This window comes from Bos indicus x Bos taurus, chromosome 11, assembly GCF_003369695.1.
Source record: "Bos indicus x Bos taurus breed Angus x Brahman F1 hybrid chromosome 11, Bos_hybrid_MaternalHap_v2.0, whole genome shotgun sequence".
NCBI classification, from domain to species: Eukaryota; Metazoa; Chordata; class Mammalia; order Artiodactyla; family Bovidae; genus Bos; species Bos indicus x Bos taurus.
The window spans coordinates 18,998,815-19,011,798 of NC_040086.1; the positions used below are offsets into that span (position 1 = coordinate 18,998,815).

General features: G+C 43.0%; 1 protein-coding gene across 3 annotated transcripts in view; it reads right to left on the minus strand.

The window, feature by feature from the left end:
* Positions 1 to 12,709, minus strand: part of FEZ2 (fasciculation and elongation protein zeta 2) — a 50,960-nt gene extending 38,251 nt beyond the window's left edge. Inside the window, exons 1-2 of one of the 3 annotated variants that reach the window (XM_027554999.1) lie at positions 12,556 to 12,709; positions 1,972 to 2,080 (exon numbers count right to left, since the gene is read on the minus strand). In XM_027554999.1, coding sequence (XP_027410800.1) covers positions 1,972 to 2,080; positions 12,556 to 12,611 — 165 coding nt within the window. In that variant the 5' untranslated portion in view covers positions 12,612 to 12,709. Of the gene's footprint in view, positions 1 to 1,971; positions 2,081 to 6,647; positions 6,936 to 12,555 lie in introns of those variants that run through there. The other 2 variants (XM_027554998.1, XM_027554997.1) reach the window with 2 other exon arrangements.
* Positions 12,710 to 12,984: the final 275 nt, after the last annotated feature.

The following is a 12,984-nucleotide window of genomic DNA, read 5'->3' on the forward strand; positions in this document are numbered from 1 at the left end:
AATTTTTAAAAAAGATACTCAGATGTGAGATGATCATTTGTCCATTTTAACCTGCTGAGTTCTCCAGGTGAGCTTTTACAATGAGCATGAGTACTAAACTCCAGGTCACTACTAATCACTATCTTTGCTTATACCATTGCTCTGGTATTGAAAACAGTCAAAAGGCAGATAAAGGGAGTGACATCCCAAGAGGTAACCAAAGAACAATATTCAGTAAAACTGGATTAGAGTGTCCTGTTCATGTGACTAAAGTACTTCTCTTTGAAACTATGAAAAGATCTCCTCTACCATTTTTTATTATGTCAAACAAAGTACTCATTGCCTGGCTATTGTGGATTCAGCACTATGTTAAGTAACATAGAAAACAGTTTTAAAAACTTTCCACCATGGTCTCTGACCCTATAGTCTTACTGATGAGATTATTCGTTTGTTCACTCAACAAACACTTGTCTTAGTTCTCACCATGTGCCAGGCACCGTGATAGCTACTGAGAAGACACATGCAAAGATATCGACCAGGAAGTTACAATCTAATGACAGATCCACAAACATAATTAAGAGACACCAATGATGATTTAAGACACAGATCAAGTGCTGTGAGGACCAGAACCCAGGAGACTTGGGGGTCAAACTCTGTGGGACATGTAAGTCCTTTACAATTTTCACACCCTGACAAGTGTGACCGATTCCCACAGAGAGGAGTGCATTTTCCTTCCTTGCTGGGATTTAGTCTGTGGCTGAATGACCATCTGTCAGAGACGCTGTAAACGGGGATTCCCCCCAAGTGAGAGGTTGGATTAAGTGTCCTTTAAAGTCTCTTCCAACTCTAAAATTATATAATTCCATGAGATCAGCAAAGGCTAAAACAGTAATAGGGAGCTTCACAGAGGAAGGGAAACTTGAACTAAGCCCAGAATGATAGCTAAGATCCAAATAAACAGAAGACAGAGGATAAGATATTTTGCTTCATTCCTGCCCCCAAATGTATGTCAGGTCAGCCTGCAAAACAGCTTAAGGAGATTAATAACTGGAACAAATAAATCCTGTATGTACTAGAATACAAAGAAATATAGTCAGAATCCTATATTTTACTAGAAAATAGTAGGCAGCAAGCTTTTCTGAATCACACTTTTAAGAAATTCGTTTCAGAAAACATTAACAATACTATTTAAAATACAATCCTACTGCATTATACTCCCAGAAATTACACAAATACACTTAATGAAATATAGAACATGCCAAAAGAGCTGGCATGAGTTCACACTGCTATTTGATGAAGAATTTAAATAGTCCAGCCCTGAAACTTCCATTTGGCCTCCTTTCTCGTCAGTGTTAAACCACACCGTGATTTTCCACTTAAAGCGATTCTCTTCCCTTTTCTGTCCCCTTTGCTGTTCTTCTACCTGTGCTCACACGCCTTACTCAAGGTGTCTTCACTTTACAATTCCAAGACATACATAGCAGCCTCCAACAGTCAGCCAAGAACACATCAAAAAGCCAAGAACACATCAAAAAGCCAAGACTTGAATGAAATGTCTTTTAAAGGTTCTCCAATATTCAAACATGTTACATCCAGCATCAAATTCATCAGAAAGTTAACTCTCTGTAGACACTCCAGAATCCTCCATATATTAAATCAAAGCCTAAGGTTCTTACCGAGCATTCTCAACGTATCAAAGTTATGTTATTTAAGCTAGAAAAAAAAAAAATGCTGATCATTGCTGTTCATACACAGGTGATGAAAATTTACATAAACATAAAAAAGGTGAGTTTGTGCTAGGGAAGAACTGGAGGGAAATGTTAGTAAGCGGACAGTAGCAAAAACCAAGATGGCAACAGAAGACCACTTCACTTGCCATAAGCTTGGAAATAAGAAGCAAATCAATGAACTGTGGTTAGATAGAAACACTAATTTTTAGTTCCATTATCAGAATCAGTTATTCAGAAACTATTGGTGCAAATCCTAACTTACCCCTTTTTCTGAGAGATTCAGAGTAAGCAAATGCAAGGTCCTAGTATGGGATGACTTCCAGTCTACAGGCATTACATTTCCGTAATTATCTGTCAGGGCATTCCAAATCCTTAAAAAAAAAAAAACTACAATCAATGAAAGTTAACATTCTGTCTATCATTATTAAACAGATATCTAGTACTACAGTGAGAGAACAAAAAATATCACAGCAAAAGAAAAAAAAAAAAAAATAGGAGGCCTACTGTTTCTCAGAAAAGCATGAACAAACCAGAGCCTCCTGAATAAGACTAAAGGAAAACCCAACCATTGGGCTGACAAGTCCTGAGGGAAGATGACATGGAGCAGAAAACTCACAAAGTCAGCAGCTACCATTCCCACTGTCTTGCGTGCCAGGTATTACCTAAACCGTTTACACACATTCTAAGCAATTCACTTACATTAGCTCACTCAGCCCTCAAAAAGAGTACCATGAAGACCCATTATTATCCCCATTTTACAGATTAGGAAACTAAACCACAAGTCAAAACAGGTAGTAAATACACTGTGCTTTATAATTACTTTTCTTTTGTAACTTCCAAACATACAGACTATTCCACAGAGTGAATAATCTCTTTAACCAATGAGAAAGAATTGCCAGGAGAAGGTCAGCCTCAATATGAGACTAGGGCTTAATATCTAATTGATAGTGTAAGACTAAGATAAGATGAAAAGGGAAAGAAAGGGAGTTCACAATATAATACATAGATTCTACCCAATGCAATTACCCTTCCTTATTAACAAACAGAATTTTGAGGAGGCAATAGAGTAAAATGAAAAGAGCACTTGACTAAATTCAGAAAACAGACTCTTGTCTCCATTCGTCTTCAATCAGTCTCTGACCATGTACTTTAACTTCTGCAGGCGTTAGCTGCTCTTTTTAAAACAGGAAGCTTGGATAAGGATGGCTGACATTTCTTCCAGCTCTAACTCAAAGCATTCATTCAAATTAGTTATATTGATGAAACCTCCAAACCATACCAAAATAAGGACTGCAAACCAATTTCATGTCCAAAATTCAGTTTCAATCCCAAAGTAATAACAACCTTTTTTTCAAAAGGCATTATATGAAAAAGAGAGTTCAGAAATATAAATGAAATTAAATTTAATTAGTGTAAGTAAAGTTAAACATTACACAAATAAGCTATTTAATGGTCAGAGATACACACATACAATTCATTTAAAAAAAAAAAGCTAATATTTTTAACAAGTATCTAATTGTAAATAAGCCACTAAAAAATTGGGTGGGTTTTTTTCTAAGTGTGTAAGATACCAGGATACAAAAATAAGACCACCGGGATTATAAAAATAAGAATGCAAGCTTCAAAACAGAGAAACAACACACTGATTTAATGAACTGGAATTTGTCTAAAAGAGAAGCAACGGGACCACAACGGCCAAAACCAGCCAATCCCCACGTGACATTTGGCTGCTGAATGCATATGAGCCTCCATGAGTATGTGAACACAAACAGCTCGAGAACACTGGCTCATTTACCCCGAAAATCTCTCGTATGCACGGTTCATTCCTATCCTCCTCTCTGCTGGAATCCTCATTTCCTCTAATGCCAACATGCTCAAATTGGAAACACTCCGGGTTGCTAAACTTGCTGGCCCACCTTGTCCTGGGTAGAAGATTTTCAAATACTAAATGACTGACCATACACTGAACCCTGGTCAGGAACCACTAGGATACTCTAGTAGGTGAAGACAGTCCAGAGTTTTTGAGGTTTGTTTTGTCTGTTGTTCCTTCTTAATTGAGGCCATAATAAAAGGACAAGTGGAGCGGAAGATTTCATGTAGAATAATTGACTGTGGGTGAATTTGATCTCCCAAGAAAATGAAGGACAAGTCACAGTCCTCTATCTTCACCAAGGCCAGAACATTTGTGGTTGAAAGGACACAAGGCCGGACTAACTGAAAGATTTCTAGAATACTCCAATCAAGACAGGAACTGCCTTCGTCCTATCATAAAGCATTACAGCCAATCAACAACTAGCAGGGCGGCTCTTTTCCAAAGGAGGTCAAAGTCTCACTGACATTCAATCCCTCACTAGACCCTTCTCAAGTAAAACTTCAGCCAATAAGCACAATCTGTATGTAACCAAAACTAAAACTGGGACTCAGAAAAGAATAAAGTGCTCTAAGGAAGGGCCCTATCTGAGTGAAAGAATTCTCAACTCTCTCTAGGTAAAGGAACAGGAATGAACTCCATCAAGCAATGGAGAGCATGTTTATGCAACAGAACAGGGACCATGAGAGTGGCAGGCAACTCCTGCTTAGAAAAGATTGATTTCTTATGCATTCCCAAATCAAGCAACATGCAGGACCACCAATGTAGTATCTACGAAAAATCATTATCAAGAGTAACAAAAGTTTTGTATCAACCTAAGATTTAAGCAAAGGCTAAAATACATGCCTTTTCAGACAGTACAGGTGAATGAAAAATAGGGAATCTTCTCTGTGTACAAGCTACTAATTCATTTTGATAAGTTACTCTTGATAAACCCAAATATATAATAAATATGATTTTAAAATCCGGAGTACATCCTGAGTCTACTGATTCTGAGTATATAAATCTATGCATAACACTATCTTCTCTTTGGGAATAGACTGTTTAAAATGTCTTTTGCCACTGACTGCAGGCTCAGTCGTGTCCAACTCTTTGTGATCCTATGGATAGTAGCCCACCAGGCTCCTCTGTCCATGGGATTCTTCAGGCAAGAATACTGGAGTGGGTTGCCATTTCCTATTCCAGGGGATCTTCCCAACACAGGGATCAAACCTGTGTCTCTTGCACTGGCAGGGGATTCTTCACCACTGCGAGGCACCTGGGAAGCTTGCCTATCTGTGTGTATAATATCCAATCATAAACTCCTCCTTCTCTGCCGGGGCAGAACACAGCACAGAGGTACCAATGAAAAGACATAGTCTCTAAACAGAGCTGGCCCTGAACCACTGCTAGCTAAGCCACTGGCCTCCATTCCCAACTCCCTCTTCCTAATCTTCTGATTCACAGAGGAAAGAAAACCATCAAATGACAAGCCCCACCCTTTGCCCATGGAGCCTTCTCTCAAGCATTCTTTGTTGTTCAGTTGCTCATTCGCTCAGTCCAACTCTTTGTGACCCCATGGTCTGCAGCACACCAGGCTTCCCTGTCCTTCACCATCTCCCAGAGTTTCCTCAAACTCATATCCATTGAATCCATGATGCCATCCAACCATCTCATCCCTTTTCATCCTGCCTTCAATCTTTTCCAGCATCAGGGTCTTTTTCAGTGCGCCGGCTCTTTGCATCAGGTGGCCAAAGTACTGGAGCTTCAGCTGAAGCATTCTTCCCTAACCTCTAATCCTTCCATCCCATCAATGCTCTGAAAATCCATCCCTAACCACAACCGCAGGAGGAGAAGGGGACGACAAAGGATGAGATGGCTGGATGGCATCACCGACTCGATGGACGCAAGTCTGAGTGAACTCCGGGAGTTGGTGATGGACAGGGAGGCCTGGCATGCTGTGATTCATGGGGTCGCAAAGAGTCAGATACGACTGAGTGACTGAACTGAACCCACAACCTCAGTGTTTACTCTGTAATTTTACCCTCAGGCTCTCCAGAGCTCCTCTCCCCCTACATTACAATATTGTCAAATCCCTCACTCTCATTCCTTTCAGTCTCTTTTGGAGGAAAACTATGGTGCATAACAACCCTCATTTAACTAAATTATAACTGGGGTTCTAGGAGGTTAAATAACCTCTGTCCCTCCTTTCTCCTAGCTCTCATAAATCCCGGTGAATTTCTGACCATTGCCCTGAAATAATTACTTGTTTATGCACCGATCTCCCTACCAGACTAGGTGATCCTTCCTATTAATAACCAGGTCTTTTCCTTTTTGCCTCTGAGGGGACTCGCACTCAACCTGAGCTCTCAGATGTAGCCAATAATCTCCTGTGGCATAAAGCCTGCTTCAACGTCAGTACCTTTGCATGCACTGTATCCCTGAGCTAGAATACTGGTAACATTTCTTCACCTGCCAGGCAAACTCCCACTCATCCATCAGGATCCAGTTTTCTCTATGAAGTCTGTCTTCACACACACATACACAAGATTCCCTGTGTTTTGCATATGTATCAGAGCGTTTGTAACATTCATAAAATGTTTGTTTACAAATCTAGCTTCCACTCTGGGTTGCGCTCTGCTTGACAGCTGTAATGTCCAGTCACCTTGGTATTTCCAGTGCGAAGCAGCACGTAGCAGGCGCTTAATAAATTTTAGTTGAGCGAATGAATGGCTACACATGTGCCCGAGGAAGTACTATCTGCAACTATGAAGCTCAGTACAAGACTCCTCTCGAAACCAAACAGAGGTTGGCTTCCAGGAAGCAGAAGGAGGCTTAAGGGCTATAGAGGGGCAGGAGAACACGAGATTTAAATTCCCAGGAGTTCACAGGCCGAAAGCCTCAAGGAAGGAGGTGGGAGAACAGGGAGGGGCGGGACTCCAGAGTTGGAGGCGGAAGGAGAGAGCGGGGAGGAGCCTGCGGTCGGAGTCCCGCCGAGGCTGCTGACCCCGGGCCAGTGGGCAGGGCGAGAGGGGCTGGACGAGGGGCAGGGAGGCTCCCGCCCGCTCCCCGCCTGGGCCCGCACTCACTCGTCCCCCTGCAGGAGGCTGCACTCGGTGATGGGCCGCACAGCCGCCCTCGGGGGCTCGGCGGCTGGACCCGAGGGGCGGAAACACAGGCTCAGCTTCTCCTCCAAGTGGCAGGCCAGCGCTGGGAAGCCGTCGCCACCCCCGCCCGGCCCTGCTCCGGCCTCGGGGCTCGCGTTACAGTTCTCTTGGTCCTGCAGGCTCCGGGCCGGCTCCTGGAACTCATAGAAATCCTGCCAGTCCCCGTCCGCCGCCATCGCCGCCGGGTGCCGTCTCGCGCCCCGCCCAGGCCCCGCCCCTGCCCCGCCCCGCCGTCGGGCCCCGCCCCCGGAGCACCGCCCCGCAGAGGACCCGCCCCCGCCCGCTCTTGGCAGCTCGGACCTGGCCTGTTGCCTTCTAGCCTCGAGGTCTTCCCTTTACACCAGTCTTAGATTTCTGAGTTGAGCGCGGATCCCGGCAAAAAGGAAAACCTTGACTTCTTTGAATCACTTCTTATAGCATTTGCAATCCCATTGACTGCAGCATGCCAGGCTTCCCTGTCCATCACCAACTCCCAGAACTTGCTCAAACCCATGTCCATCCGGTCGGTGATGCCATCCAACCATCTCATCTCCTTCTCCTCCCGCCTTCAATTTTTCCCAGCATCAGGGTCTTTTCCAATGAGTCGGTTCTTCGCATCAGGTGGCCAAAGTATTGGAGCTTCAGCATCAGTCCTTCCAATGAATATTCAAGACTGATTTCCTTTAGGATGGACTGGTTGGATCTCCTTTGCAATCCAAGGGACTCTCAAGAGTCATCTCCCACACCACACTTCAAAAGCATCAATTCTTCTAGCCTAAGTATGACTAAAATAAAGAATTTCTTTAAACTTGCACCCAGTGTCAGATTATTCCCCAAATAAATTTTCCCAAGGTAACTTTCCAACCAGAAGAACAGCCACAGTCACTTGGAAATGCTTCAGTTCAGTTCAGTCGCTCAGTCGTGTCCGACTCTTTGTGACCCCATGAATTGCAGCACACCAGCCCTCCCTGTCCATCACCAACTCCCAGAGTTCACTCAAACTCATGGCCATCGAGTCGGTGATGCCATCCAGCCATCTCATCCTCTGTCGTCCCCTTCTCCTCTTGCCCCCAATCCCTCCCAGCATCAGAGTCTTTTCCAATGAGTCAACTCTTCGCATGAGGTGGCCAAAGTATTGGAGTTTCAGCTTCAGCATCAGTCCTCCCAATGAATATTCAGGACTGATCTCCTTTAGGATGGTCTGGTTGGATCTCCTTGCAGTCCAAGGGACCCTCAAGAGTCTTCTCCAACACCACAGTTCAAAAGCATCAATTCTTTAGCGCTCAGCTTTCTTCACAGTCCAACTCTCACATCCATACATGACCACTGGAAAAACCATAGCCTTGACTAGACGGACCTTTGTTGGCAAAGTAATGTCTCTGCTTTTGAATATGCTATCTAGGTTGGTCATATCTTTCCTTTCAAGGAGTAAGCGTCTTTTAATTTCATGGCTGCAATCACCATCTGCAGTCCTTTTGGAGCCCCCAAAAATAAAGTCTGACACTGTTTCCACTGTTTCCCCATCTATTTGCCATGAAGTGATGGGACTAGATGCCATGATTTTCGTTTTCTGAATGTTGAGTTTTAAGCCAACTTTTTCACTCTCCTCTTTCACTTTCATCAAGAGGCTTTTTAGTTCCTCTTCACTTTCTGCCATAAGGGTGGTGTCATTTGCATATCTGAGGTTATTGATATTTCTCCCGGCAATCTTGATTCCAGCTTGTGCTTCTTCCAGCCCAGCATTTCTTATGATGTACTCTGCATAGAAGTTAAATAAGCAAGGTGACAATATACAGAGCCTTGCTGCTGCTGCTGCTAAGTCGCTTTAGTCGTGTCTGACTCTGTGCAACCCCATAGATGACAGCCCACTAGGCTCCCCCATCCCTGGGATTCTCTAGGCAAGAATACTGGAGTGGGTTGCCATTTCCTTCTCCAATGCATGAAAGTGAAAAGTCAAAGTGAAGCCACTCAGTCGTGTCGGACTCTTAGCCACCCCATGGACTGCAGTCTACCAGGCTCCTCCGTCCATGGGATTTTCCAAGCAAGAGTACCGGAGTGGGGTGCCATTGCCTTCTCCAATACAGCCTTGATGTACTCCTTTTCCTATTTGGAACCAGTCTGATGTTCCATGTCCAGTTCTAACTGTTGCTTCCTGACCTGCATATAGGTTTCTCAAGAGGCAGGTCAGATGGTCTGGTATTCCCATCTCTTGAAGAATTTTCCACAGTTTATTGCGATCCACACAGTCAAAGGCTTTGGCATAGTCAATAAAGCAGACATAGATGTTTTTCTGGAACTCTCTTCCTTTTTCCATGATCCAACAGATGTTGGCAATTTGATCTCTGGTTCCTCTGCCCTTTCTAAAACCAGCTTGAACATCAGGAAATTCATGGTTCACATATTGCTGATGCCTGGCTTGGAGAATTTTGAGCATTACTTTACTAGCGTGTGAGATGAGTGCAATTGTGCCATATTTTGAGCATTCTTTGGCATTGCCTTTCTTTGGGATTGAAATGAAAACTGACCATTTCCAGTCCTGTGGCCACTGCTGAGTTTTCCAAATTTGCTGGCATATTGAGTGCAGCACTTTCACAGCATCATCTTTCAGGATTTGAAATAGCTCAACTGGAATTCCATCACCTCCACTAGCTTTGTTTGTAGTGATGCTTTTTAAGGGCCACTTGACTTCACATTCCAGGGTGTCTGGCTCTAGGTGAGTGATCACACCATCGTGATTATCTGGGTTGTGAAGCACTTTTTTGTACAGTTCTTCTGTGTATTCTTGTCACCTCTTAATAGCTTCTGCTTCTGTTAGGTCCATACCATTTCTGTCCTTTATCAAGTCCATCTTTGTATGAAATGTTCCCCTGGTATCTCTAATTTTCTTGAAGAGATCTCTAGTCTTTCCCATTCTGTTGTTTTCCTCAATTTCTTTGCATTGATCACTGTGGAAGGCTTTCTCATCTCTCCTTGCTATTCTTTGGAACTCTGCATTCAGATGCTTGTATCTTTCCTTGTCTCCTGTGCTTTTCACTTCTCTTCTTTTCACAGCTGTTTGTAATAGCTCAATGCTTACAAAATTCATTCCACAAATATTTTGTGTGTTCCACGTGCAAAGCACATGCTAGACCCTCTGCAACATACAAAGATGAATAATTATGCAAGCCAATATTTGCAAAGCACTTGGAACAGGGACTGACAGTAAGTACCAAATGTGTATGTTATGTAACTAATACATAACTGCTCCATATAGGAGCTTACAATGTAGTTAAGAGTGATAAAACTGTAAAGCATTCATACCAAAAAGTATAACTAGGAGTTAAGAGTTACTCTTTAATGTGTATTGAGTTTGTTTTTCAAGAGGAAGAGTACTGGAGATGGTTACTCAGGAATATAAACGTACTTAATACCACTGAACTGTATACTGAACATGGTTAAGATGGTAGTTTCATGTTCTGTATATTTTATCACAAAAAAATTTAGGAGTAAAGGTATAATCCTAAGGCAGCACGAATATGTAGAGACAATAAATACCTAGGAGTTGATAGAAGCTATCTTTGGACTATAGTCATCAAATAACTTCATTTAGGAACATAATTGGATCATAAAAGATGAATTCCTATTCTGAAAAATAAATACAAAGTTAATAATAGAAAATAACATTTTCCTGGTATGCTCTGTTCATTTCTTGACAACACGGAAAGCCTACCCTGAAGAATACATGTTAATATCAAAATTTCCTGTTTACTTTTCCAATGGATTTTGTCTCATATTTCAATGATTTGTCTCATATTCAACACGATACTTTTATGAATCAAGCCTAGGGAACTGTTGATAAAGGCAATACCACTACCTTCCCATTTCCTTTGAAGCCGTGAAGGGAGCAGATATTGAGCCCTACATAGCCAGCGCTAGAATTGATTCCTCAATAGTTTACAGCTTTGGGGTTAATGAGAAAACATTAGCTCAGCTGACATTCATCTATCAGAATACTACTCAGAAGTGATGCACTAAATGTAAAAATCAGTCTTTATCTAGGTAGACTTGACTCAAACTCTCCTAATTATGTACATAGCTAAGGCAAAAAAAAAAAGTTTTTTTTTTTTCTTGACCTGTATCTCCATTTGCCTGTGTGGCCTGTATATGTGTGTTAGTGGAAATAAAATTTAATTACTTTTAGGACCCAAAGGTAACACACACATTTTTCATATGCTTGCAAATAAACTGGTATTACGTTAGCTTTAATGGTCTCAATTTTATTTTAGTCAAAATTTCCACATATGACACTTTTTACTTTTAATTAAATGCAAATTACCTAGTATCACCCCAGACTCTTTAAATGTGCTCAGTCACATCCAACTCTGCAACCCCATGCATGCACTCTATGCATGCACAACCCCAGGCTCCTCTGTCCATGGCAGAAACAAGATTTGAATCACTTTTCTTAATTAATTTATATTAGCACATCTATAGTATATTGTCACCCTGCTTATTTAACTTATATGCAGAGTACATCATGCAAAATGCCAGGCTGGATGAAGCACAAGCTGGAATCAAGATTGCCTGGAGAAATATCAGTAACCTCAGATACCCATATGACACCACCCTTATGGCAGAAAACGAAGAACTAAAGAGCCTCTTGATGAAAGTGAAAGAGGAGAGTGAAAAAGTTGGCTTAAAACTCAATATTCAGAAAACTAAGATCATGGCATCTGGTCCCATCACTTCATGCAAATAGATGGGGAAACAATGGAAACAGTGACAGACTTTATTTTGGGGGGCTCCAAAATCACTGCAGATGGTAACTGCAGCCATGAAATTAAAAGATGCTTGCTCCTTGGGAGACATTACTTTACCAGCAAAGGTCCACAGTAGTCATTCATGGATGTGAGAGTTGGACTATAAAGAGAGCCAAGCACCAAAGAATTAATGATTTTGAACGGTGGTGTTGGAGAAGACTCTTGAGAGTCCCTTGGACTGCAAGGAGATCCAACCAGTCCATCCTAAAGGAGATCTGCTGCTGCAGCTGCTAAGTCGCTTCAGTCGTGTCCAACTCTGTGCGACCCCACAGACGGCAGCCCACCAGGCTCCCCCATCCCTGGGATTCTCCAGGCAAGAACACTGGAGTGGGTTGCCATTTCCTTCTCCAATGCATGGAAGTGAAAAGTGAAAGTCAAGTCGCTCAGTCGTGTCCGACTCTTAGCAACCCCATGGACTGCAGCCCACCAGGGTCCTCCGTCAATGGGATTTTCCAGGCAAGAGTACTGGAGTGGGGTGCCATTGCCTTCTCCGCCTAAAGGAGATCAGTCCTGAATATTCATTGGAAGGACTGGTGATGAAGCTGAAACTCCAATACTATGGTCACCTGATGCGAAGAACCGACTCATTGGAAAAGACCCTGATGCTGGGAAAAATTGAAGGCAGGAAGAGAAGGGGACGACAGAAGATGAGATGGTTGGATGGCATCACCGACACAATGGACATGAGTTTGAGCAGGCTCTGGGAGTTGGTGATGGACAGGGAGGCCTGGCATGCTGCAGTCCATTGGATCACAAACAGCGGATACAACTGAGTGACTGAACTGACTGACATAGTAATCTCTTGGCACTCAGCACACTCCATAAAGGTGCTTCCCAAAAATGAGCCTAGGAGAAAACTGTGCTGTTTAATTGGGAAAGCAATGAGACAAGAAAGAAAGTACAGTACGGAACAAAATGTGCATCTTGGTGCTTCTGAAGATTTTACATAGTGACTGCACACATGGAAGAGTAACCACAGAAACGTTTAAATGGTGAAATTTCATAGCCAGGTAAAATGACAAAGTAGCAGTACTTCAACGTCTTCCACATACCTCTCTCCCCCTGGGGTACTTGGGGGCCGCACAGAGCTCCACAGCTTCAAGGACATCCAGCAGGAGTCTGCATTCCACCCTGTTGTGGCCTCGTGTCCTTATGCCTGCTCTTTCCTCTGGTCAGGTTTACAGAACCAGGTTTGTTTTGCCTGATGGGCAGCAAGCGAAATCTCTGAGACGGCAGGAAACAAAGAATTTACTCACAAGGCAGTCAAAGTAGAGTGAGAACCAGTTCAAACCCGCTTCCTGAAGGCAAGGGGCTCTGGGTGTTAATGACATAAAGACTAAGGGAGCAGGGTAGTCTGAGGTGTGGAGGGTGTGCAGATGTGGTAAATCTGCACAGGTGTAACTAAGCTACGGGCCTCTGCATGTAGAAAAGCAGAGGCGCTTCGTGCTGTCTGAGGATGGAGGTTTTAGCCCTCCAACATC